Source organism: Pyrgilauda ruficollis, unplaced genomic scaffold (genome assembly GCF_017590135.1).
Source record: "Pyrgilauda ruficollis isolate IOZ18807 unplaced genomic scaffold, ASM1759013v1 scaffold59, whole genome shotgun sequence".
Classification (NCBI taxonomy): domain Eukaryota; kingdom Metazoa; phylum Chordata; class Aves; order Passeriformes; family Passeridae; genus Pyrgilauda; species Pyrgilauda ruficollis.
The window spans coordinates 997,565-1,025,455 of record NW_024527599.1 but is presented as its reverse complement, the minus strand read 5'-3'; the positions used below and the strand labels follow the sequence as shown (position 1 = coordinate 1,025,455).

Here is a 27,891-nt window from a genome sequence, read left to right as displayed (position 1 = left end):
CTCACTCACAGCGCGATCGCTGCTCGCGCTCCGGGCGGGAACGCCGCGGGCCCCGCGAGCGGAGATGGAAACTGGGATTGATTGTCAAGATTGGCAAAAGCCTCCTCGCTGATACACCCCCAGGATGGCTCCAGCACTGCAGGATCCCCCACCCAATCCAGCCTACTGAGAGCAATCGATGCCCTGCTAAAGCGCCCTTTGCCAGGCACCACGGCCAGGGGCTGGCTCATGGAGCTTCCCTGTCAGCACTGCTGAGCACTAATGCTGTGACCTCCCAGCACTGTGCCACCTCCCTGGGGCACCTCTGTGCCACCTCCCTGGGCCACCTCTGTGCCACCTCCCTGGGGCACCTCTGTGCCTCTCTGCTCCTGACCCCCTCAGCAGAGATGGGCAGCTGACACCATCCTGCTCTGCCTGACAGGGATCCCAGCACGGGGCACTGGGAATGCCTCCCGGAGCTGGAGCAGGGGACAAGGAGAGCTTGTGGCCAGCAGAGTGTGAGAACAAGCCCAGTGCCACTGTTTTCCCTCAGCAATGCCTGGGAAGAGCAGGCATCTCCAGGAGAGAGCAATGGCATCAGGGACTGCTGCTGGGGGGAGCAGAGGGGGCTGTGGGGTGTCAGCACCCCTTTGCACCCTGTACCAGCTGCCTGCCAGCCCCCAGTTCATTTCACAAGCAGCTCGGAGGTAACTGGGTGCCAGGAATGGGTGCCAGGACAAGAGAGTCCTGAAGCCAAGGGGAGCACTGATGGCAGCACCTCTGGATCCCACCCTGGACCATGAGGAGCGTGGCCAGCACCAGCCCCACTCCCTCTGAGCCTTCTGAAGACATCTGAAAAATCAAAAGGGTGGAGGAGAGCTCAGTTCATTCCTGGTGTTTGTTTAAAGCACTGATTCCTGCTCAAATGGCCCCTGTGCTTTGTGTGCCCACTGCTCCCAGCTGCCCAGAGGAAACAAAGCCCAGAGCCACTGCAAAGGCCAGCAGTGCCCACTTTAAGCACTGCAATTAGAAGGTATTTTACAATAAACGTTTTGCACTGGGCTCACACGCTGTCCAGGAAAGCCCTGAGGATTCACAGCAATTTCATGCTCTCTCATTGCTCAGAATGAGCCAAAACCAGCGTTCCAAGTGCAATTTTTCACAGATAAATTTTCCTGCTTCCTGCATCAATAGTTACACTTTAAACAGTGAAGCAGTGAGGGAAGATGGACAGATCTGGGTTAAATCCTTTGCCCTGAGGTCCCAGATTCACTCCAGGGCTGTTGTGTTTCCAAGGCACAGGTGAGTTTGGGAGAAGGGGAACCACAGGATGGCACAGCCCCACTGCCTTGCTCTGGGCATTGCTAAGGGAGCCCAGGATTTAGCACATTTCCAGGGGCTTTGTGAATAAATCTGGCAAGCACAATGCTGCCTGAGCTGGGCCAGTCTTCACACAGGCTTTAGGGGCTCACCAGATCTCTGCCCTCCTCCATCTCCTGCTCATTTCTTCTTAAATCACCGAGTTCTCCTGCCCTCCAGCCTGGCCTTGGCTACAAGGCAACCACAAGGGAAAAACCCAAGAACCATTTGCACCCTTCCTGCTGCCAGGACCCTCCCTGCCAGGAGCCCCTGCAGCTCTGGCTCTAAGAGAAATCACTGACTCCTTCAGTCCTGCTCTGATCAGCCTTTTGAGATGAAGAACTCAGTGCTGAATATTTAGAGAAGAACATACACCCAGAGAAATCAAATGTTCCCTAGAACTGATCAAAGATCGGGGTTCTACCACATCATTCACAACTCATTACCACTGTTTAGTAGCAATTAACTCCTTGGGATTTGATTGCAGACTCTATGAAGCTTTCTCAAAGTAGGCTCTGTGAAGCTTTCTCCATCCTCACCACAGCTGATGGACAGGACCCAGCAGAGCAGGGCAGAGCTCCAGGGAAACAGGACAGTACTTTCCTGAGGTTCTCATAAATTCTATTAACACTTTCAGTATCTCCAAGCCTGCTCTGAGCCCTGTATTGCAACAGCCCCTTAAGTGCTTCCCTTTGTCTTCTTCCACTGTGTTACAGACCTTGTTAAAATCTCTTCCAGCAAATTAAGGAATTTCATGCAGAACACACTGTGCATCACGGACCCTCATCCCAGAGCCCTGCATCACCCAGGGCACAGCCTGCACCAGCTCTGTCCTGTGTCTGATACCCCCCTGCCTGTTTGCAGATGGATCTTATGCTGAGCAAATATTCCCATTCTGGAATTTCAACAAGACAATAAATCCCAAATATAGTTCATTTAAAATTTGGCACTTCCACTTTATGTACAGTAAATGACCCATTTTTCAGCTGTTGGGACTCTCAGGCCGTGATCCTTTTAGGATGAGAATGGTGCATTTCTGCCCAGTAATTACTTCATGCATCAGTGAGACAAAGCCTTGTTTGTCCCCAAATTATCATTCTGTGGCATTTCAAGTGCAATAACTCTTTTGCAGTTATTTCACTATACTGAAAACTGGGAAACTTCTCAAAGGCAAACAGTTTGTTCTAAAAAAAAGCTACTTATTCAAAAAAACATAAAACAAGAAGCAAAAGCTGGTAGCTGATTTAGGTTATCAACATCCAGTATCCAACCTCACCCTGCCCTCTGGCAGTCTGAAGCCATTCCTCCTTGTCCTGTCCCTCCAGCCCTTGTTAACAGTCTCTTCTCTCCATCTTTCCTGTAGGCTGCCCTGAAGCCTCTTCTACTCCAGGATGAATAATTCCAATTCTCCCAGCCTTTCCCTGTAGGAGAGGTGCTCCATCCCTTTCACATCTTGGTGGCCTCCTCTGGACTCGCTACAACTGATTTTAAAGGCCAAAGCCAAACACTCATCACAGATTTTTAATCAACAAGTGAAGCACAAAGGAAACGATGGCTGCAGGGGCAGCATCACCCAGGAGCTCACTGGCCCCACGCTGCCTGGCAGCACAGCAGCTCTGAATTTCTGCATTTCAGTCACCTGCTGGATGAACAAGGGCAGGTTAGATGGAACCACATTAAGGCACCTATTTGGAGTTCAGCAACGTGGCACTGATTTGCTTCAAGCCTCATTTCCGCTGCTCCGATGGTAGAGAAAATGAGCTGTTTGGTTAAGCTGCTTGTCTCAATTTTTATGAATGATCTCAACTATCTGGGTAAGTATTATTTAAAGACAGGTCCTTGATGATGAACAAAGGCATAAAAAGAACTCGTGTCTGGAGGCAGAAGCTGAAAAAATTCAACACAAAGAGGCAACTTCATAAAAGAGAAGGCAGTAAATCACAGGACAAGGTTATCAGAGGGTGGGGAACTCTTCCCCACTCACGTGCAGCTCAGCCAGCACAGCCATCTCTGGCAGATAGGGACCTTCCCAGTGCCTCACTGGAGAACTGCCACAGGGCATTCCATAATCCATATTATGAAAGAGGTCACAGGAGAGGATTGGGATGCTGAGCCCAGAAATCTTCAAAGCTTTGCTGCAGCCACCACCATCACTGCTCCTGGACGTGGAAGCTCCTCAACGGCCAGCTGGAAACCCTACTACTAAAACATCCACACTTGAATGTTTCTGTGCTATAAGGAGAATGATCTTGTCCAGTTCTTTGCAAGCCCAGCCCCAGTTTTCAACAGCTTCAGTCAAAAATTGTCTCTACTGAGGCACAAGGCAGGGTCGTGCTCCGGCTGGCTCGGACACGGAGAATTCCTCAGAGCAGGATGGGCATTACCAGACCACACTCCTCCTTCTGCAGGGTTATCCATGTTTTCCTCCACACACCAGTGTTTGTGTTATGCCTCTTTACTCTTGTGAATAATTGCTCTCATTAACCCTCCTGGTCACTGCAGCTGTGGCCCATTCGCAGCTGAAATCATCGCTCTGGAGCTGCAGCACTGCCCCAAAACACACAGACCTCTACAGACACCAGCAGGTTTGGATTCTTTTCCCTTTTCTCTCCTCTCTGCCCCTTCAGGATCACTAATTTTCAGGGCAATGAACCTCAAGTTTTAAAGCCTCTAACACCAGGCACAGATCAGTGAGCAGCCGAGAACAGGACAATCAGTGTTCAACGTTCAAGATGTTCTTATTTCTCAGTTATTCAAGTTATAAGTGGAGAAAAATCTAATGAAGGACCTGGGCAGCTTTGGGCCTCAGCCAGACATGATATTTAGGGAAATCTCCAGAGCAGCCTCACTCACATTGAGGGATGGGGCAGGAAAAGGAGACAGGCTCCATCGTCACTGGCCACGCTCTGCTGCCATTGACAGTGCTGGGAGCTGGACCATCAACACAGACCAACAGCTTCTCTCTGGAAAACCTCACCCTAAATCTAACAAAAAGGTTACTTTAAGGGGTAGAGGGAAATAGAAGATGAAAAAAGCCTTTTACACAATTCTCTGCAACATCAAAATCCACAGCTTTTCTCAGAAAAACCGTGCCTTAAAGGCAAAGGTGCTTCAGCTCTGCTCGGACCCAGAGAACAGCTCTAGAGACCATTTTTTCCTGCAACAAAACACAATAATCTAAGCAGAACTTGAAGGAGAACCTTCTGGCTGGAGATTTATGGGCTCTGCTATATTAATTTCTCAGCTTGCTGTCTGCAGCTCCAGCTGCTCCTCCCTCCAGGGATGCGCCTGCAATGGGAACAGCCCCTCCTCAGCAGAACACCCAAAAGCTTAGTTTTAAACCAGGTCCAGTCTCAAGCCTTTGTTTTCAGGGATGGAGGCTGAAACGGAGAGGTGGGAAGAGGTAACTCAGGTGGCTCCAAGAGATTCCAAATGCACTCTGTGAAGCAGTGATGCCATGCAGATGCAGGGATGTGTTTAGGTGGAAACAAGGCATGCAGTGCAGGCGAGAGCAGAGCAGATTTAAGCAGTTAAGAAAGGGTTAGACAAAGGAGTGAGAAAAATCTCCAGCTCTGTTCCACGTCTCTTGCTGTTACAAGGCTTAACTAACTGAACAATTTAAAATAGGTTTTACATTTCCTCCTCCTATTTTGCAGCTGCCACCAGGTCCTCCTCTTCTGAGCGTTACGTTTGATCATTCCAGCATCACGACCAGACAAACTTTGCTCCCATTAGTAAATGTTCTACAAGCCTCACACTTGTGTAACAGTGCTTGAAGAGTGCTTTACAGAGCTGACCCCTATTAATACAGACTTCCTCACTCCCCGTGGGTACAGAAGCCATGTCAGGCAGCACTTTAAAATCACTTTACCTCACCAGAGAAGGAAGCTGGGTGCTCCAGCACAGGGCACTGTGTCTGGGGGACATGAAGCACCACACGCCCCAGGCTGGGTGTTTTACACCCCTGCACGTGGCACAGAGGGAATGGTTGGCTTTTTGGGATGCTGCAGCCACACACTTTTCCATGCCCACTGCACTCCCCTTTGAGGTTATTAACCAAGGGGGAACCTGTGCAGCAGAGCTTGCACTGGGGTGTCCTAAACCCCAGACACAGGAACCTCCTTCCCTCTCCTCCTCCTCCTCTCAAGGCACTATGACAAAGAAGCTTTAAGCACAACATAATAATTCCCCTTATCTCTGGCAGCAGTTCCTTCTCCTCACCTGGAAAATTCCTATTTTCTAGTTCTTCCCTCCCAGGTGAGCACCACACGTAACTCTACACAGGACACCTCCCTGCCCACACTGATGGCTGAACACCGTGGGGCTGGCATCGGGAAAGAAACTGAATTCAGCTCAACTCAAGTTGGGTTAAATGCTCTCATAGTAACAAACCCCATCAGTCTGGGACTTTGAACCATCTTGTGTTGCATTTCCACTGCCCCAGGCTCTGCAGGAGCGTGACCCAAGGCTGAGCTCATGGCTTTTGCAGCACCAGTATTAATAAGCAAATTTATTTCCCTGAGCTCTGAGAAGTTTGTGAAAATATTTGTTTTTCTCACCTCTCACCATATACAAAGGTTTTAATAAGCTTTAACAAACATACAAGCAAACAAACCCTTAATTAAAATAAATAATTTAAACTTCTAACCTGAAGGCTTCTATGAAACTTTGACAATCCCCAAACGCTCAGGTGATGATGGGAGAAAATATAACTGGGATAAAGGACAGTGCAGGAACATCCCATCACAGTGGTGGAGGACCAGTGGGGATGCTGCAATTTCCTCTCTCCCCAGTTAGGAGTGCATTTTATCTTTTTTTTGGGTATAATTTTTGCTGTAAACACACCTTGCATGTAACTGTTCCTCTGCAGGTTCTTCAAACAGTGGGTCACACGTTTTGAGTGATGGTTTTATTCTTTTATTCAACTGTCATTGGTACTGGTTATTTGGGGTGTCCAAACCAAAATATTAAAATTGCAAGCTAAGAGAGCAGCAACACAGCACATCCGTTGTAAACAATTTATTATTATTTTCTACCTCAGTTACTTACAGGAAAAAAGTCATAAAAAAGAAAAAAAAGAAAAAAAAAGAAAAAAAAAAAAAGAAAAGCACAGATGGACTATTTACAAAAAATGAGAAAATTCACAATAGCCGAAATGTTTGCAAATCATGCACACTAAGACAAGTTCACAAAAGCAAAGCAATTCATAGCAAAAAACCCCAAACAAAATAATAAGAAGCCATACAGATTAAAAAAAAGCTATTGCCTGCAGAAAAGTCAAAAGAAAACTACCCAAGTATTACATCAAGCATCTTTAATGAAATGAACAGCACAGCCATGGATTGTAGAGCCTTTGACACTGACATTTTAAACAAGTGGATTAACAAACATTAAAATGCATTACAGTTCTACTGTAAGCATGCACCGTACTTCTCACAAACTTATCACGTGGGTAGCAACAGGAACAGCAGAATTTAAAGAGAATGTGTGTTTTCTACCCAAAAGTCCAGCATCTGGCCATGTTAAGTAAAGCCAGTGGATGGAGGTTTGCAGCTCTCCTGCCCCCCGGTGCAGATGAAGAGGCGCAGTGTGACGCAGCTTAAGCAGGGAAAGCTTGGCCACAATTTAGGAGATTTGCCCGTGATTTGCAAGCAAAGTTTGGAAGGAGAAGCAGCTGCAGGGAGCGTGCAGGACCATCGCTGGTCAGAGTTAGATCAAAGAATCAGAGAAACCCAGAACGGTTTGGGTTGGAAGGGACCTTAAAGCTCAGCCAGTGCCACCCCTGCCACGGGCAGGGACACCTCCCACGGTGCCAGGCTGCTCCAAGCCCCGCTGGCTCTGGGAGCAGGGCAGGAATTGCTGTGGGGGCAGCAGCTGCCTGAGCCCCTCTCTGGGTGGCACCTCACCATGGTGATGCTGGCAGCCCCCAAAGAGCCCCAGGCCAGGGAATGGGGCAGTGTGTGACACACGGGTCCCACGGCTGCGCTGCCACGGGGACAGGGGACACCCGTCAGGGTGGGATTTGTGCCACTGCTGGGTGGCACCACGTTAAAAAGCGCCAGTCACTCTCTCTGGGGCTGTCTGTGGGACCAAATCAACCCAATCATCCTCCTCGCTGCGTTGGTAAAACGGTTTTCTAAAAAGTTTGTGAGAAGTCATGCCTTCGGAACGCCCCGACCCCATCCTTGTGAGTTACATTCCAAGTGGGCATTAAAAACTCATAACAAAGCAGAGAAAAAAAAAAATTAAAAAAATAAAATAAAGCAAACTCAAAGCAGTGAGGATATGGAGCCTTTAAAAAAAATAAAAATAAAATAAAAAGTCCAGTCAATCAAACCAGCCAGTAAGAGCAGCAATTTTTCAGTGGACATTGATATTAAACATGGACCACCCAGGCTTTCTCTGTCTCTCTCTCATTAGCACTGTAGTAAACCCCGATTAATTTGTTATGCATCTTTAAGAACTAGTTGATAAAAATTATGTCTTGTGAAATCGGCAAATAGTCTGCAAAGTGAAATAAGAACAGAAATTAATAGATTAAACTGAAAAGATAAGTCCCAGAAATAAAAAAAAAAAAAATAAAAAAAAGGGGGTATTGAAATAAAAAAAAAAAAAAAAAAAAAAAAAAAAAGAGGCAATGTACTGCATGAGGAAGGGCTGGGAGGAATAATGGGACAGGAGGAGATAGAGCAGTTGCCAAAGGGTTGTGTGCCTTGCCCCTGGAGCCAGGGGCTGTCCCATGCCATGGGCAAGGCTGCAGATGTGGGAGAGGACATGGACAGCCCCCAAGGGACAGGGACAAGGGAAGGGAATGCAGATAGGTGGGTGATGGCAGAACTCCTGGGAGCAGCCCAGAACGTTTTTCTGTGACTGAAGGCTGTTCTGTGTATTTGCACTGAGGCTGCAGCAGCAGGGCACCCAGGGCAGGAGGCACGGGAGGCTCTCGGACGCTCCTGCGCAACCAGCCGAGTACTCCTCCCTCCAAACCACAGCACTGAGGTTTTACACCTGACACCTTCCTCCTGCCCTGCTCCTGAAAGGCTCCCTGGAGCCCGGCTGTGCCCTGTGGCACTGGGCTCTCTGCCCCAAGCACTGCAGCAGCAGGGACACCCCGTCCTGCCGCTGCACCATTCCCGTGCCGCGCGCTCCGACGGGTTGTGATTCTGGAGACCAGAGCCCCAAACCACCTGAGAAACTCCCAACACCTCTGGAAAGCTTCTGCTTGCTGCTAAGGAGTAACTGATCCGAGTGGGAGGGGAGGGGGCAGAGCCTTGGGGCAGGGGAACTCAACAAGGTGAGACAGGGCCCTGAGCATCTCCTGCTCTCCTGCAGTGACCCACAGCTTTCTGCTGGGGACAACCCACCTGGATTTATTTTCCATATTCAATCTCTGCAGGAGACTGAAAATAACCAGGCAGTAACTGGAAGTCCTGCTTTGGTAAAAACAGGCCCTTAAAAAATACATCTAAGAAGGGGTCGAGTCAAAGGGTGCCTTTGCTGTCAGTGAGCGAACACGGCCGCTTTAGACATGTTTATAATTAAACTCATCTAACCTCTGCAGATTTCTGGCATTAAACCTATCAAAGGAGTCTCTCCTTCAATGCCTTCGTACGAATCAGCTGGCACATGGAATTGTGAGGAGTCAGAGCCTGAGACAACACACAAACAGCTGCTGAAGCCTCCTCCTCACCTCCAACTCCTGGCTGCAATCCTGCCAGACCAGCCTGTCCCTCTGGTTCCAGCAGAACCACAGGTGGTGTCACCTGGATCTGGGGGCAGCTGCCTTGTCCCCACCAGCACCGTGTCACCCCAGCAGCTCTGCTGTCTGCCTGACACCCCAGTTGTTTCAGACCTGGCCTGGTCCAGGTGGGAAGATGTAGCACAGGTGGGAAGAGGCGGCTCAGCTTCCAGAAGAGCCGTGGCATTTGTGAATTCAAGTAAACAAACCCTCACAGGGCTGTTCCCCCCGGTCCTGCGAGAAACAGCCGCACAATAACCCCATCCCAAGGACACTGCTCATCCTACAGATGACAACAATCTGTATTTTTCCACAGCAGGGCCTCATCCTAATGAGCCAGGGCTGCACGCACAGCTCCACGTCTGTCCCAGCACGCTGCAGGTGTAGCCAAGCACTGCCCACATCCTCAGAAACCCTAGAGAACCTTCCTGTGAGCTGCTGGTTTCCCTCCTGCGCTCCCTGCTCACTGCAGGGGGTTCACTGTTGTCCCTGTCACCCCGAGCTCCCACCCCTGTGCTGTGAGCCCTGAGGAGCACATTGCCCTGGTGACCAGGCTGCTCAGGAATTCACGGTGGCCAGGTGGGCTTCGGCCACAAAGAGAGCAAAGGCACAGCTTCCCTTGTCCCAGCTGCCTGGGAAAGCCCTGGGGTGAAAGGAAACTCCATCCCACTGCGGGAGGGGCCGGGAGGGACACGTCTGGATGGGCTTTGTGGGATGCCCCATCCCTGGAAGTGCTCAAGGCCAGGCTGGCCAGGGCTCTCAGCAGCCTGACCGAGGGGAAGTGCCCTGCTCACTGCAGGGCTTGCACCTTTGGAGTCCCTTCCAGCCCCGACCATCCTGTCCTGTGCTTCTGGCACCTGATTCCCCCAGACCGAGCTGACCCCGAGGCCGGCACCACGCGCTGCCCACTGCTCCTGGGAGGGACCCCCAGAGCTGGGACCCCCAGAGCTGGGACCCCCAGAGGCAGCAGGGCACGCAGCAGGGTGGGATGTGCACTCAGCAGTGAGGTTCACTTACCACAGGCCAGCACGGGGGGGTCCCTGTGTGTGTGTCTGTGTGTAGCTCTACGGAAGGAAAAACCCATCAAAGGCAGGGGAACAGCTCTCCAGTGATCTCTCTTGCTTTTATGGTTTTTTTTTTTTTAATTTAAGAAGTTTGTTTTCAAATAACCAGTACCAATTTATACGTTAGGAAAAAAAAAAATGTGTTGAAAATATGTCGCTATAAAGGTCTATTTTAAAATAGTAAAAAAAATAAAAGAAAAAATTTGCTGTTGTGTGAGATGCTCCCTGCAGACTTGCCTGTCTCAGCTTGCAGCTACGGACTTCAAAAAAAAAAAAAAAAAAAGAAAAAACCCAAAAAAACAAAAGAAAAAGAAGGAAAGAGGGGAAATAAAGCATATCTGCAAATGAAACGTACGTACCTGGGAACTGATAACTGTAACTTGGGGCAAATCCAGGATATCCTCGGCCATATGTTGCAACAAAATTCGGGTAACCTTGATCACAGAAATGTAAAAAAAATAAAAAAGAGAGAGAGAAGTTTGAGGATTAATGAAGGGGTCTTTTGAAGGTTTTTTTTTTTTTGTTGGCTTGTTTTTTAACACAATGCACAACGACAGGGAGGATGGGTGAGACCTAATTTTACGGAGGGTATTAAAAAAATCAGATTTATTCTGCTCATGCCAAACTGCAGAGAGGTTTCATCATTACCCTGAATAGAAACATCTCGAGCTGGCTGGCCCAGCTCCGAGCAGGAGCCCTGTCACTCTGGTAATTAACATGCACTTTGGTGTCTGGAGCCCAAGGACTGTGCATACTTGTTAGCTGGAAGAGTAAATGCCAAATGCTAAGGCTAAACACATAACACGGGTTTGCTCTGACATTTGGAGAGCTTACAATGAATGTACTTTGCTTCAGAGCTATTGACAGTTGGAGATTAAGGTAGTAGTAATTCTTTATCCCGGGAGTGTGAAGGACAACAGTTAACACATCAAAGAGTTGGAGGCAGCAGCAGCAACGAGCCAGAGAGTCAAAGAGCTTTTAATTTTTCAGGAAAGTAAAAGGAAGCGCCCGGGCTGCTTCTGAAGGACCCTCTGAGGCAGAGCAGCCGACCTCGGGCAGCTTTGGGAGGTTTATCAGGAGAGAAGCTCACCTGAGAGCATTTCGTGGATAAGAACACGCAGTGAAAGTGGCAGCTCTGCTGCCTTCACTCTCCTGTGTGTGAAGGAACTGCTGGATGTCCCACTGACCCCTGGCCATGAGTGGGCAGCCAGCAGCCCTGGGCTCACACACTGTGCCCCCCCTGTTTCAACTTCCCCACAGCCATTCTCTGGTCCCACAGTGGCTATCTGCTCTGACCCGGATGGCCAATGTCCCAAGGTGTCCTGCACACTCGGGGGTTTCCTAAAATTCTAACCTCACATTGATCCTCAACATTTCCTCGCTCAGTTTTCTTAAAAACAGGCACCACCATGTGCAATTCCAGTGCACTGAACAGCACAGAACGAGCCTCAGCATCAGCCCAGGCCTCTCCAAACCCAGATCCCACCAGGAAAAGTTCTCTCCTGCTGTCTGAACTCAGTGGGGATCTTGGCAGCAGCTGGGCTGGAGCTGAGAACAGGCTCAATGTCTCTTCTGGGGGGCTCCTACCCTGCTTTTATTTATCCTGTAACACACCCATCCATCACTCAGCTGCCTTCCTGCTGCAGCAAGCCCCTCCATTTCCCATCAGATTTATACATACGTGCAGCGTACTATAAATCATAATCCAAAACTGGAAGATAAAAATGCTTGGATGAATTCTGATGATGGGATTAGGCAGAGGCAGCCTGGACAGCACGGCGCTCGGGATGTGTACACACTGCTTAGCCCTCCTCTCACAGCTCAACAGCTGGATTCCCTTAGAAATTAATCACCTCTGTCATTAAGTCAGATCTTTCAGAGTTAAGCTTTACAAACCCTTTTTCTTTTCTTTTTTTTTTTTTTTTAAAGCAACACTATTGATAAATGGATTCTTTGCTAAGTAAGCAGTGCCATTAACACCAGTGAAAAATCGTCCACTGCAGCCCCTCTCTCCTTGCCAAGAGGAGGAATTCAGTTTGCTGTGTTTCAGACCGTTCTGAAGCAGATGTGGCAGCTCACAACTGTCAGGGCACAGGGGCTGACGTTCTGAGCTCTGCAGGTGTGGTACCTGTGCCCCAGCCAGACCAGCACGGTGGGGGATGGAGCTGCCCACGGTGCTCTGGATGCCTCCTCTTCTGCTGCCTGCCCTGGAATGGTCCTGGCTCCGACCCCAGGGCAGCCCTGCTGTCCCTGGCCAAAGCTGGCTGTGCCTGGCAGCCCCAGCAGCAGCCAAGCTGCCCGGGGGCTCTGCTGGCACCGCCAGCACTCAGCGCGCTCAAAGTCAGGCAGATGAAATCATAAATTTATAATACAACATTACTTCAATTTTCCTCTTCATTTACTGCTGCAGTGCCCAGCTCTGCTCTAACGACTCGAAGCCTGATCCTCGTGGGGACACTGCCTGGCTGAATATCAATGGTGTTTAACACCACGCCTACGTGGATGCTTCATCAGGCCAAATGATCCCATGCTGACCTACCCAACGCTCCCATTAGGTGCCATCCTCATCCTGCACTGGGCACTGAGAAGCTGATTTGCCTTGGTAGTCCTGGGGAGTGACCAATCCCTTGTAAGTAAACCAAAAATCCAAGTTTTGACTGGATTTGCTCCTTCAAAGCAAGACTGTCCTGACCACAGAAGCAGAACTCAAACCAGCAGTCAAAGCACTTTCACACCATGGCTTCTACCCAGCTCCCGTCCAGGCTGTGGAAATGTCTTTTCATTTTAAAATTTGCTAATGGGGTGGACAAAAGCTCATGGTCAACATGTGGGAATGCTGAGCACATAGGAGCCAGGGGACCCGTGCAAAATTAGTCCAAATGCTCCAGAAAATGCAAGGAAGCTGTTGTCTCCAAATGTTGCTCTGAGTTGCAGCTGCTACTCCATTGAACAGTGTCTGGTGGAAAAAGGAATGACTTTCTTTGAAGGGCACAAGCTTCTCTAATGCATGAGCTCAGCCCACCTAGACTGAGCGTGAGCAGAACACAGAGCCCTGCCAGAGCCCTTCCCAAATCCGTGCTCCCACCACACATCCCTCCAGCACCGCGGGGTGTGAGCTTGGGGGGCTGAGAGCTTCCATCTCTGGAGGGGTTTGCAAGCTAAAATGAGCCCGATTTCAGCATTAAACACCAGGGTGATGCCCATCACCAAGAGAAATGCCAGCCCCAGCTCAAGGCAGGCAGTGCAGGGTCACCTCCAGAGCTGTGTGTCACCATTGTGGTGACTGCAGTGTCCCAGAGAGCAGCTTCAGATGAGAGGGGAGACAAAAACCATCTCCTCTTAACGTTGCTCCTCTGTTGCTCTCTTTTTTACAAGTTTCCAGGCACAGACCTGAACAGAGCACAAAAAGCTTTGGGGCAGTGCTGTGACACCCACATGCCCTTGGGTGACAGAGCTCCTGGTCTGCACCCCAGGCCAGGTGCCAGTGTGAGGCTCCAGGAACAGACAGAGTTTCTTGGTCACCAAAGTGTCACTCAGCCACAGAGGGGGGCACACAGGGCATCCAAGGGGCTGGGGAGCAGCTCTTCCTGCTGGCTGGGCTGACAGGGAGGGGAGTGGAACTGACTGCTCCACTCTTCATGCAGAGAGGCTCATTAAAGCCCTGCTCTCCCTGAGACCAGCGTGTCCCAGCAGCAGCCCGAGCCGTCCTGCCAGAAGGCTCAGCCTGCCCCCGCTCTCCCAGTCAAAAAATCCTTTCAGAACACTTTAATTTTGCTCCAATCAACCAAATCATCACAGAAGCGGCTGCCTGCGCACCTTTAGACCCTGGCTGCTGCAGGCTCCTTGGGGAGGCTGTGATTAATGAAAAAGACCAACTTCCTTAATAGCTTTGGAGGGAGTCGCTCCCCGCTCCTTCCTTGGGGTTGTCTCGCGCGTTCGTTCCTCTGATTCCCTCCTCTGCCCAGGAACAGCAGCTGGAGAAGGTGACCTTGAGCAAGGATTTCTGGAAACAGGTATGAAAACCCTTCCAGAGCAGCCTCAGTTGCTCTGGCTCAGTCCAGCTGGGCACGGAACAGAAGACACGGGGACAGACCTGACCTGGCCTCGTGAGTCCCCACAGAACGCTCAGCAGCAGCAGTGATGGAACTCGGTGTCTGATCATTTGATGGGTTAATTATGCCCCTCTTCCTGCAGGGATGGGCCCTGCAGCCTTTGAAACCGGGGCTTTCTGACGGCCATCCAGCAGCTCTGCTCTCCCGTGCTGCAATCTCCTTGTTTAGCACTTAATTATTTAACACGGTGCCACGGTAGCAAGCAGGAACTTGGAAGATGAAACACCAGCTCGAGTGGATAATGAAGCATCTGGCCTTCACCATGGATCAATCACCAATGCTCAGCCAGTCCCCCTGATGTGAAATGCAGGGAGAGCAGTGCAGGGCTGGCTGGGGTGCACTGGCCAGGGTGACCCCACTGCAGCAGGACCAAGAGGTGCCCCAGCTCCTCCTCTGTGCAGTCCCACTCCCTGAGGGCTGCTTCCCTCAACTCTCACAGCTTGAGAGGATCCTTTCCCAGACAGACAGCCCCAGTGGGAACGGACTCATGCTGCACCTGGGGGCTGAATTTTCCCTTCAGGACACTGGGGTGGATCCAGCTCCATGCCCTCTGTGCCCAGCTGCAAGGAAAAGGGCTGAGGCTGCATGGTGGAGGACGATGCCATGGATCTTTCTGGCTTCCAGGGTGACCTGCACCCTGTCCTCCTGCAGCCAGCAGGACAGGCAGCACGGTGGCACACAGGCCTCCCTCCACACCCCACCTCAGGCAGCACAGGAGGAAGAGGAACAGCAGAAATCAAGTACATTGGCTCAGGCACGCTGGGATCACACAGGTAACGAAATCACGGACTGACTAGAGCAAGATAAATATTTAAAGCATAAAATGTGATTTCCAAACACTCTGGGCCAGGGTGGTGGTGCAGTGTGGGGACAGCAAAACAGATGATCAGCTGCAATAACCTGATTACACATCCCAGAAATGGATAGCTCCAGCCACACCAACAGAAGCACTATTAATTCTGAGATAAAGTAAACATGGCAGAAGCTCTTCCTATCAAATCAAGCAGTGCCTCGGGTCAGACACCTCAGAGTAACAGCCTGATCCCTGCAGGAACGGGGTCCCTCTGACCTGACACCACCCTGGGGGCTCTGGGGTCCTCCAGCATCTCAGCCAGCCCCCGAATCTGCTCAGCAGAGCTCGGGGCAGCCCAGAGCCCAAGGCTGGGCTTGGTGCTCGGTTCCTGAAATCATCGAAACCCTGGACAGGAAAATCAAAGCCTCCTGAAGGGGATACTGGCCTGGGAAAGGCTCACTGCTGCCTGGGGACACTCCACATTGCCCTCCCACTCCCACAGGCTTCATGGGCACAGGAGCTGACAACTGAGGGGAAGTCCAGGGATACAAAGGGAGCAGAAAGTTTAAAATATACGGTGTTTTACAAAAAAACCACTGGCAATGGATTAGCAGCATTTTGGCTGGGAGAACAGAGTATCTGGGGTTGTCACATTATTTAGAAAGAATTATCTAGGCAGAAACAAATGAGAACCAATTATAACTAAATAGACCCCGTGCACAAATAGGAATTTGCCATTAAATATCATTTATCCCATTTAATTAGTATTTTCTGGACACAATACTCAGGACTAAAATACCATTCCATCTCCTTGAAACTTGTAATTATTGTTGCGACCTGTCCTGTTACGCATCCCTCCACTTCCTCCATCCATGCCATTTAAGAACCAGCAAGATTTTCAATTATCTATGCTGAACTGTCAAAGCTACCTTTAAAAGAAGGGGAATAATGTGTGACTCAATTCCTCTAAAAAAGGGGAGAGATCATTTTTAGTCAGAATGAACACACTGCATCTTTCATCATTCTATTTTTGCGAGTAAGAGTAAAACAGGCTATTTAAAACATCCATTTAAATGCAAATTTTTTTATATTCCAGGCTGGGGTGGGGGGGGGAAGTTAATCATTTACCACAGACAGGATTATTTTCTTCACTCCACCCCTGTTAAAAGTTTCAGCCTGGCACCCACACAGGCGCAGGGATTTGCTCACCCCTGTCCCAGGGTTGAAATGAGGGACACGAGGCAGTGAGTGGTGGCTGTGCACTTACCCAACATTCCCATCCCTAGCATGAAGGCGTCCATGGTGTACGGCAATCCACGTGCCCTCCCTCTCGTCCCTGGTGGAAACATCACTTCTTTAGGTTGTGCTTTCTTACATTCTACCTATTGAGCAGAAACACGTACAAATGAGATGCAAATGAATTCCATGTAAATGTCAAATGCAGAAGTGATCTACTTAAGGGGGGGAGGTTTATTTTTAGCATCTGCCTCCCCACACCTCCTCCCGCTCAAAGGTGAACTTCCAGAATAGCGTAACCAGATTTGAAAGAGCAAACGTGTGCGTCTCTTTAACCACCCACTGCAGCCCCCAAAGATGACAGAAGTGCTGATTTAAGAAGTTCTGTGCTCCTGAAAGGGAACCCAGCACTAGTGGGAGCGGGATGAATGGAGGGAGGGCTCCAGCACGGCTCCTCTGCAATCGATAACAGAGAACGACTCCCAGTGATCATTACAAAAAGCTCCTTTTAAAATAGGAATAAAGAATCAATATTTCTACCCAGCAGAAAATTTCTGTAAACCCTATTAATAAAGGATCTGCATTCTTTCACTTTCAGTTACTCCTGCTGCCTTGGGAAGTTGCTCAGTGCCACTGGAACCTCGTGGTGATTCCACCAATGCCCTGTGAGAGAGCAGCCCAGCCTGCTGCCAGGGGGACACCCAGGGCCCCCAGCCAGCCTCTTTCTCCCAGGAAAAAGGAGAAACTCAGCACTTCTCCATGGTTTCTTGCTCAGGCACTGTCATCTCACCCCCCAGCAGACAGCTCCTGTGCTCTCCTTGGCACTGGTGCTACAGCTGCCCCAGTCAGATGGTTTGGGGTTAACTGGAGCTGTCCTAGCCCGTTCCTGTGGCTCCACAGCTCAGCCCACGCTCTGAGCAGGAGGGTGATGTGCACTGGTGCAGCCCAGCACTGCAGGGGCTGCAGGCTGAATCCACAGGTTTGGGCTTTGTGCCTCTAACTTTGTTCTGATTTTTAACCAGAGTGTCATTTAACAAGATGATTCCTCCAGTCAGATGAAGGGGGGAGCACCAGAAGTGTGTCATGTCACTTCGTTTCACAGCCACATCTTCTGGGAGGGCCACTGCTCCCAGAGTCACAGCAGCATTGGTTACACCTCGGGTGCTGCAGTCAGGATGACAGAACCCATCCAGCCTGGATGGATGGACAATTAACAGGGAAATGAAGTTTGGATTAGCACCCCTAGAAACAAGAAGCTGGTAATTAGCTTTTGCAACTGCTGCTCTCTGTGAGCCTGGCACCGCTTCTGATTTCCACAGCACACGGGGGTACAAAGGGAATGGCAGTGAGCTGCAGAGGGGCTTCAACCAGGATTAAACAGGAAGCAAAAGTCACCAGCAGGAAAGAAAAATAATTCCTAAGCCTCTGTAAACAAATATACCCCATGTGAAGGGCAAGAAGATGCTCTGTTATCCAGACAGACTCTCTCTCCACGGGAGGGATGACATGTGGGGTACAGGACTGGGAGTGGGGACTCTGCTGTCCTGGAGGGAGACTGCCTGACCCCAGCCCTGCCAGCTCGTCCCCAGGGACTGTCACACTGCCAGGCACCAGGGCCACACCACCAGGTGTTTTGGGAAGCTGCCCATGCACCATCCCATCAGCAAACTGGGACAGTGTGGGAACAGGAGTGAAGAACCACAGCATGGATACACTGGGGGCCTGCGTGGTGCCTCTTCATCAGCAGCAAAAGCAGAAAGAAAAGGGGCCTGGCTGCTCTTCTGCCAGAATCCAGCCCTGTCCTTACAGGGAAGGGGATGGAGAAGGCCAGAACCATTCCAAAGCCACATTTACCTCAAGGGGAGGTAACACACGTGTGACAGGACATGCAATGGGGCTTCTCCAAGAGGAAATGTAGATGGATTTATGAGTCAGGACTCAGCTCCATACTGAATTGAGAGTGCCTGATAAGGGTCTTTGTACACACATCTGGACCTCACTCAAACTTTCAATTCAGAGTTTCTGGGCATCTTAATAATTTCCAGATTTTTCCACCTCCTCGTACGAGGATGTGCTACACTTTCAGCAGCCCAACAAAGAAAGGTTTAACTCTAAGGCTAAAAAAAAAAATAAAAGAAAAAAAAAGGCAGGGAAACTAAAATTCACTATTTTTGTTTAGTCTAGTTTGGAGAATTAACCTTGCACTGGGGTACTCCTGGGTCAAGCAGAGCAGTCTCAGCCACAGGAACCCAGGAGGGCTGAGCTGGGGAGTGAAAAGCCTCTTATACCCAGCACAACAAAACAGGCTGTCAGCCCTCAGCCCAGGATGTCTCACAAACCCCTGCTTAACAGCTTTCCAGGGAAAGCAGGGCTATTTTGAGGAGAGCAGAATGTGAATACCCACAATGCACAAGCCCCCATTGAGCCAGGCAAAGACAAGGAGACTTTGTTGTGCCAGCCACGTGTGATTCCCAGCCTGGGGGGCTCCGATCACCTTGGGGACAACGTGTCACTCACACCATGGCCAGCCACACCAGGCAGCAGCAGAGAGGTTTTCAGCTTATTTAAAAAAACCCACTGAGTTGTGGGTCTGTTGATCCACCACATTATTGATCAGTGGCTGGGGCTTGGAATTAAAGGGTCAGGAACAGGCCATGGCACAGGGTGCCCAGAGAAGCTGTGGCTGCCCCATCCCTGGCAGTGCCCAAGGCCCACAAAAGCTGCAAAATCCCACCCTGAGAGGGAGGAAGGGTCACAGGTGCTGGGCAGTGTCACAGCCTGTTCTAGAACAGCCAAGATTTCTGTCAGCTGCTCGAGAGCCTGACAATGGACCTTGACTGCAGGCTCAGCTCATCACCCCCTCACCAGGATGTGAGAGACTCCACCACAGTGGGACTAAGGGAAAGGAATCACTCCATCACATTTCTTTTCCAGCCACTTTTACTTTTCCTTAGAAAAACAGGTGTCTCTTTGCAAAGCAGCCTGCTCCTGTCAAAAGAACAACAGCCTGAGGACAGCTTGTTTGGGTTTATTGTCCCCCTGCAATGTTTGGAGCATCTCTGGCCTCCCACGTAAATTCCAACTTCCATTTATTAAATACCTCGCTGGCATTTTCTTTTCACTGTCCTACTGCTCGTTTAATATTACATTTGACATTCTAAGCTTTATGGATGGCAACAGAAGCAGAATGGATGAGCTAAAAATAGCCTGCCAGGGAGGCTGGAGCTGGAAATAGGCTGGGGAGCAGCCCTGTGCCCTGCGCCTGCCCCCGTGCCCGCGACACGGCCAGGAGAGGAGCAGCGAGCTCGGGGCCAGCCCAGGGCTGAGCGTGTCCCTGCTGAGCTCTGGGCATGGGACAGGGATGGGGACAGGGATGGGGACACAGGGAGGGATGGGATAGGGACATGGGCAGGGATGGGGACAGGGATGGGACAGGGACACAGGCACGGATGGGGACAGACAGACAGGGATGAGGACAGGGACACAGGCAGGGACACAGGCAGGTATGGGGACAGTGATGGGACAGGGACACGGGCAGGGATGGGGATGAGGGCAGGGTGTCCCAGTCCCAGCCCACCAAGCCACTGCAAAGCCCAAGGCCCCGGGCTGGGGCTGTGAGATCCAGTCTCCTCCACGGCTCAGGGACACAGGGGGACACAATCCCCGTGTGACACGGCCCCAGCAGTGCCCCCAGGCCAGCTGTGTGTCATTCCCAGCCCAGTCACAGGCACACACAGCTCCCTGGCAGCAGGGCAGTGACTCAGTCCCAAGACAGGACCGTGTCTCATCCCTCGCTCGTGGGCTGCTTTCAGCAGCAGTGCTGAAGAGTGCCATGAAGGGAACACCGGGAGATGGTGGCACCTGGAGGGGGCACTGAGCGGGCACAGGAGTGGGAAGGGGATATTTTAATTACCCAACAACAAACACCAACACTCAAAACTGTTTCTCTTGCTCTTTCTGACGTTCCTGGAGTGTTTTCAGCCTGTCCCATCCTCCATGCTCCCTGCTACCTCCCTGGGCAGCCTTCCACCTGGGAAGGAATCCTCCCACGAGCTCTGTGCTATTCCTCCCCTCCCAGGAGATGCCAAGAGCCAGGTGAGGCTTTTCCAGCCCAGGGGTGCAGGGATGAAGCACCAAACACTGTCCCTGCCTGGGCTCACCAGCACCTGCTGCTGCCCCAGGGCAACCCTGAGCCCTGCTCCAGGGAAAAGCCTGTTGTGGGGAATAACTAAACCTGTGCAGTGTGCCCTCCTGCTGTGGATAGCAAAACCCTGGAGGGGAGCTCTTCCCTCCCACCTGGCAATCCCTAAATTTACATCCCCAGTGTTTCCCAGTTGTTTCTAACTTGTCATGGGGTCTGTTGTGTGGGGGTGGCTGGGGTTCGTTCTGTTCCTTTGTTTTGAGGCAGATTAACAGCATTTAGAAATTATTTTAAGGGAATGAGCCTCCTCCCACCCCAGAGGCTCTCAGGTGAGGCTCTGGGGGGACAGGCAGGAGACCCCAGGGCAGGAGGGGCTGGGGGCAATAGGACAGGCAGAGTCCACAGCATCTGTGTGGAGTGGAGCAAGAGACTTCCCACAGGAGCAGGAGCACTGCCCCAGCCCTGCCCACCACCCCACCCCACACTTGGCCAAGGGGACCCTCACTTTTATTTCAGATGCATATTGCAGGGAGCAACAATATGAGGAATATTATTTCAGTACCCTGGGAAAAATTAGCAAGTCAAATATTGAATCAGGCCTCCAGCATATGCCAAGGAGATTGCTTTGATCTTATCCACACTAAAAGCTCTATTATTAAATTTAAAGTCTGTGAACACATATCAGACCGATATACAATGCATATCTGAATACACATGTGAGAAGCAAAGGATGTTTTGACAAAGGGAAAAAGAATATTTTAGCCCAAAATATCAAAGTTACTGCAGCAATTGAAATACAAATGGCCCTTTTCATCTGGCTCAGGGCAACCCACAACCTGGGACCCGCCTGTCACTGAGGAGGAACTTCAGCTGGGCTCTCTGCTCGGGAGCTGAACTCACACCCTCCCCGAGCCTTGGGTTTCTCACAGCCAGAGCTGCTCTGGGGGGGCACAGCAGGGGCTGGGCCAGCTGCCCCAGAGCACCCACACAACGGGGCACCAACACTCACCATTTTATTATTGATTTCGTGGAAATGAATTTCACAGACTTTCTCCACCACGTCTTCGTTTTCAAAAGTTACGAAGCCAAATCCTATTTAATAAAGACACAAAAAGGGGAGGGGTAAGGAAAACATTAGTTAAGTGTGACAATTTCGTTCTAGTAAAGCATTATTTAGCCATTGGGACTTTGGAAAACTTCCATAACAACACACATGTGTGGCTACACCTGCTGCCTGTGGAGCTGCTCCTGAGCTTATTGCAGCCTAATGGAGGGAAGAAGCATTGTCTCAGGGAAAATTAATACTGTTCTGTTCCAGCTCTTCCATAGGATTTAATGGAGAATTAAAACCTCCTTATGGATTTTTTGATCCATCCTGCAGAATTTAATGGATAGTTACACCCCAGTTACATGATGGCTCGGAAACTACAATAAGGCTGTATTTTCTTTTACACCTTATAGGTTTTTAAGAGCAATCTCTACAAAACCCAATTATATTTCTATGGAACCATATTGATTTCATCTCTTGTTTAATTCCAGGGGACTTCTCCATTAGAGCTGACTCATTACACGACCCAAAAACCATAAAAATCTGGGAAGACAGAAGATGATTCCTCATTTACCCCTGGCAAGGAGAAAAACCCCAGTGCTTCCCAAACACAGCAGCACTCTGTGTTATGTGTGCTCTGCCTGTGCAGGGTCAGCCCCGCTCCGGAGGTGGTTATTTGTCCCTTTCTTCCTGAATTACTTCCTCTAATACCTCATCAGGACATCCTGAGGCCTCCAGGAACCCATTAAGCTTAAGGCCTCTGATCTAATGGTTCCTCTCTTCTCCACTGCTGCTTCAAAGAGCCGAGGATTTGGGCTGCTTTGGGCTGTTTGATGCCTGCTGCCTGCCTGTGGCTGTGCACTGAGCCTGCTCTGCTGGGGCTGCACTGGCAGCCCACCCTGCTCCTGCTCCTGCCTGAACAAAAAACCTCAGGCTAACGAACAAAACCCAGTTCATGTGCTGGAGAAGGCTCGATTAATTACACTAATGAAACCTAAGGACTGTGCTAAGAGGATGAACTCCATCCCCACACTGGTGAAGCACTGCACAGGGACAGGGCCAGCCCCAGTGCAGCCCTGCCTCTGGATGAAGAGCAAAGTGCATTTCCAACTGAGCAGCTCCTCTGCAGTAGCTGCAGCCGTGGGGAATGCTCCCATTCCACTTCAGACCCTCTCACTGGGGGAAAGATGGCCAGGAATGGTTTCCAGCCCTCCTCCAAGGCTTAACCCAGCACCAGGCTCACCACACTGCTCTGCACCGAGAGCAGGCAGCAGCTTGAATTTTTTTACATAACTCACGTCTTTCATTTGCCTTCTAAATTACTCCATTTAAATCTACCTTAAACAGACCTGCAGTTAAACCCAGAATTTTTGCGGCTGACTGCCTGAATGTGGCATCCCAGGAATCCCAGAGCTGGGAGCAAAGCCTGGCTGGACCAGGGAGGAGATGGCCGGGCTGGGGCTACAAGTCATTAATTGTTTGAGCACCAGCAACATCTTCATCATTAGCAGCTCATTAGCGAGTGCTGCAGTTTGAGGATTCCTCTTTCAACTCGTGTTAGGTCTCGGTGCCAGGATGGAGGGGAGAGGGAATTTAGGAGATTAGCCCTAATATGAACACCACGAGGAAGCCGCTGCAGTCCTTATGTGTCTGGACTTGGAAACAAATCTCCCATTCTCATCCCACTCCATATGGCTTAAGCACAGGTTTATCAAGAAATTATTTGTCTGATTAAATCAGACGGCCGCCCAGCTCTCTGCATTTCCAGATTTTACAACAATAAAACAACAACGTGTAGGTGTTAGCAGGCATTTGCAGGGTTCTGAAAGATCCGTGGCACTTGGTCAGGCTGGCCTGGAGAGGAAAATGAGAGGAAGGAAAAGCAGAGGTGACCTCTGCAATGCCCAACACCTCAAACTCACTGGGAGCAACCAGAGGATTTCCACCTGCAGGCACACATCACTAAAATTCCTCCCTGGAGGGTGGAAAGGGCCTGGAGCAACTTGGGACAGCCGAAGGTGTCCCTGCCATGGTTCCTTCCAACCCAAACCACTCTGTGATTCTTTTCCTGTTCCTCTTTTTGGGTTTCAAATTCCAAGTTTTAATAACTGCACCCACACAAAGATCCCCCTGCACACATGCTCTTATTAGCTCCCATAATGAATACACGCTCATATTTAAACTACCAAAACTCTCAGCAACCTTCCTGGGCTAAACAGACAATTATTTCTTCTGAGAGGTACTAAGAGTCAACAAAAAACTGGTTCTCAGAAAGTGTATGGAAAAGATTAACCCAAAACAAAGGCGGCTGTTGAAAACGGTGACAGAAATAGGATTCTGGTTGTCAAGGAGCACACGTTTTAAAATGAAATTATACTGCATCCTTCTGAATGAAGCTATTATTGGAAGCTAACAAGCTCTATTTAAGAGATAAGCATTTAACAGAGTCAAACGGTTGGGTTTTTTATTCAAATGAATAAAACTGAATATTCATTTGAATAATCTTTTCTGTAAAAGAAAAGACAAAGAAGAGGGAGAAAAATAAAGTAAGAGGCAAACAGATGCCCCAAACGAGAGGCTCTGAGCCAAGCACCAGCACTAAAGGAAGCTGAGACATGTATCCATGACCTTCAGGTGAAAAACCCTCCTCTGGTATCTGCTGGGAATGAGGAGTTATTCCACTCCATTCATCTGCTGGTTCATGGGCACCACCAGGCACAAAACGATGCCAGCCCAGACACCTGGCATCCAATGGTGCAGGACACGACCTCCAACACACCATGACACCAGAAAAAAGAAGATTTCAGGAAGATACTGCTCAGAGAAAGGGACTGAAACCACAACAAAATTAAAATACTGTAGAAGAATAGTCAGAAGCCATAAATACTGTTAAGAAGCCAGACTGAAGATACCAAATGTCAGGACTCCCCCTGCTCTGTGTTTTGGTTTTTTTCACACTCTAACCAGCTACATTTCACACTTTTGTCATCACTTGAGAGTTTTTACATCAAACTTGGTAAAAGACAGCCGAGATGACGACACCACAGCTACGAAATGCATCTCCTTCCCCGGGCTGGCAGCACTGCTACAGCCCCAGGTGAGGCTGCACAGTGATCTGTGTCACAGCTGTGGCTGCCACCCAGGGACCTCACTGCCTGGCAGAATTACACCAAAGCACCTTACCTGGGGGTAAAGGTCTCACTGCCAAACCCCTGCTTGCCTTGCAACCAGCAAAACAAGGTGATTGCATCACAGCACAGAGCTTAAACCCAGGCTGATGCTGGGTTAACCCTGCAGGGCTCTGATGGGCAGAGCAGGACCCTCCTCAGCCCCCAGCCAGGGCAATGCCACAGGTACAGCACCTCCATCAGCACCTGGTGCCTGAGCCAAAGCCAGCTCACCAGGCAGGCACAGCCCAAGGGGCTCTCCAGCCACCTGGAAGATGCTCTGTGGGTGAAGACACTGCAACTGGTGCCTGTTTTAAGTCCCAAGCTGTCTGGAGGCCACCTGGTGATGTGGAGCAAGTCACTCAATCTCTGCTGCGCTGCCTGAGCCCGAGCTGTGCCCACACTGCTGGTGAGCCTGCAGCTGGGACAGCCTCATCCTGCACTCACAGCAACCACAGAGCTCCTGGAAATATTCTGGCAACCAGGGGATCACCAGGGCTCTTTTGCCCTGCACAGCAATCCCAAAGAACAAGGGCAGGGGACAGGAGCAGGGAGAGGACAAAGGAGGAAATTTCCACACCCTGACCACACCAACAGGGCTCTGCCTGAACCTGGCTCCTGCTGCCCAGCAAGAACCACCCCACAGGCACTTGTGAGAGCAGGGTGAGCCCCCCTCTCACACAGAGTGCTCCACAGAACCACCCTGCTCCTGACCCCCACCCATGCAGTGCTGGGACGGGTCCCTGGGGTCCCTGAAGTCCCTGGGGTCCTTGATGTCCCTGGAGTCCCTGATGTCCCTGAAGTCCCCGGGGTCCCTGATGTCCCTGGGGTCCTTGATGTCCCTGACGTCCCTGGAGTCCCTGATGTCTCTGGAGTCCCTGGGGTCCCTGATGTCCCTGGGGTCCCTGATGTCCCTGGAGTCCCTGATGTCCCTGGAGTCCCTGAAGTCCCTGGGGTCCTTGAAGTCCCTGATGTCCCTGGGGTCCCTGGGGTCCCTGATGTCCCTGGAGTCCCTGATGTCCCTGGAGTCCCTGATGTTCCTGGAGTCCCTGATGTCCCTGATGTCCCTGATGTTCCTGATGTCCCTGGAGTCCCTGATGTCCCTGGGGTCCCTGAAGTCCCTGGGGTCCTTGATTTCCCTGGAGTCCCTGGAGTCCCTGATGTCCCTGGAGTCCCTGATGTCCCTGGGGTCCCTGATGTCCCTGGGGTCCCTGATGTCCCTGGGGTCCCTGAAGTCCCTGGGGTCCTTGATGTCCCTGGAGTCCCTGATGTCCCTGGAGTCCCTGAAGTCCCTGGGGTCCTTGATGTCCCTGGAGTCCCTGGAGTCCCTGATGTTCCTGGAGTCCCTGATGTCCCTGATGTTCCTGATCCCTCCAGCCCTGCCATGGGAGCTGCCCAAGGAGTGGCTGTGCTGCCAGATGGGGACATCCATCCTGACACCCCCCAGCAGATTCATCAGGAAACAGCAGCTCAGGCTGTGCTCCCCCTCTGTGCCAGGGCTCCGCTCGCCGCCTCTGCTCCGCTCCTCGGATCTCAGCTACTTAAGCTCTGAAAGGCAGAAAAGTCCAGTCCTGCTGTGGTATTATTTATGCACCTGCTTTCTTGTTTATACCCATAGTTTTGGCAGCTGGTCCTGTGAAAGGTAATAAAATGCCTTTCAAAAGTAAAAAAAAAAAAAAAAAAAATTAAAAATGAAGAAATGTGACCAGACAAGCCAGGCATAATAACATTAAAGCCCGTGTCAATTAATTTTTCCTCTTCTTGATAAACGAGCCCCATTCCATCCATTAATAATGAGGGAAGAAACAAGAAAAGTTGACACTAGTTTAATTTATTTTCTCAACTTGCCTGGTCATATTTCTCCCTGTTGCAAAGCTTTCCAGTGCTGCTGGGAATTGCAAGTGGCTCCCACACAGTCGATGCATAGATTGGTGTGAATCAATACCATTCTACTTTATTCACACATCCCTTGTAATCAGAGAGGAAAAAGTTCCTTAGTAAGCTCCCAGCCTGCCAAGCTGTCTTATAAAAATAATAATAATAATAAACTGGCAGGTGGGGGTAGAGAGGGGGATGTGAAACCAAGTCCTGTGATCACTGTCACCAAATCTTGTCTTTGCAGATGAGCACGCCGAGCAGAGGGGACAGGACATTTTAATTACCCAGAAGACAGTGAACCATGGATGCTTTTAAGTTCTGTCTGTGAAGGTACCACAAGTCACTACCCCCAGAGTCTGGGAATGGGGACCTGGGGGTTTAATCCTGTGTCAGGGAAAAAACATTCATTCCTCAGCCCCAGAACCCAGCAGCCACGACTCGAAAACTCAGCCCTGACTTTGCCACCTCCTTATGTTGTGCCTTTGGAGAAGTCACTTAAATATTCCCTGTGGTCTGCATCCCCCTCACTTCCCTGTCCCTTCCTCCGAGTTTTCACACTGCAGCTCAGCTTGTTAGAGCCAAAACCTGTCCAGGACAAAAGCTGACAAAAGCTGTTATTTCCTATTGTTGCAATGTCCTGTGCTGCAAACACACGGAAGGAGAGGTTCTGGCTGCCAAAGGAGCAATGCTGCACATTCAGGGAACACAGCCATCACCTGAGACACACGCCTCAGGTTTTACCTCCTCATCTCCAAGGAGGGTTTGCTGGGGAGCCTGGTGACCACACCTGAAGGCTCCAAGGTGAACAGGATCTCACTGCACCCTTGTGATAACCAGACCAGGAGAGGGATGCAGCAGCAGATGGAAGTGGAATGTGAGGTTAAAACCTGTGGTCTAGGATGGAAAATATCCTCACTTACCTGCAGCACGTGCTCTGCAGCCCTGCTGCTGGGACTGACACCCACCAAGACATGATCTGCCCGACTCCACGGGGTGTTAATGCACACCTGGGTGTGGGGCACGGGCAGGCTCTCCTGGCAGACACAGGCAGCTATTTAAAGTGTCAGTAAATTCCCCATGACAGGCGAGTAGATTCTCAAAATGAAATGAGCAGATGAGTGAGGCCAGCCCCACTCAGGCGTGGGTGTTTCCACCCACGGGGTGAAACGGGACAAAATCCACCCAGACCGGCTCTGGGGAGGGATTTTCCCGAGGGGAGGATGAAGAACACAGGGACTTGTGTCCCTCTCGAATGAGCCATCCTGACCAGAGGTTTCCAGGTTCACAGTCAGGGCTGGGCTGGGGTCCCAGGCAAAGCCCTGGCAGTGCAGGAGCAGCCAGGGACCCCCGTGCACGTCACAGACCGCGCTCATGTC

At 50.5% G+C, this 27,891-nt stretch overlaps 1 protein-coding gene across 18 annotated transcripts in view; it reads right to left on the bottom strand.

Moving 5' to 3' along the window:
* MSI2 (musashi RNA binding protein 2) overlaps positions 1–27,891 on the bottom strand; it is a 199,038-nt gene that overhangs the window by 23,391 nt on the left and 147,756 nt on the right. For all 18 annotated transcript variants that reach the window (XR_005956373.1, XM_041482498.1, XM_041482495.1 and 15 more), the window contains exons 8-10: positions 21,432–21,514; positions 16,313–16,427; positions 10,500–10,574 (exon numbers count right to left, since the gene is read on the bottom strand). Coding sequence is in view for 17 of the 18 variants with exons in the window: in XM_041482498.1 (XP_041338432.1) it covers positions 10,500–10,574; positions 16,313–16,427; positions 21,432–21,514 (273 nt within the window). In the remaining variant the exon portion in view is untranslated. The remainder of the gene's footprint in view (positions 1–10,499; positions 10,575–16,312; positions 16,428–21,431; positions 21,515–27,891) is intronic.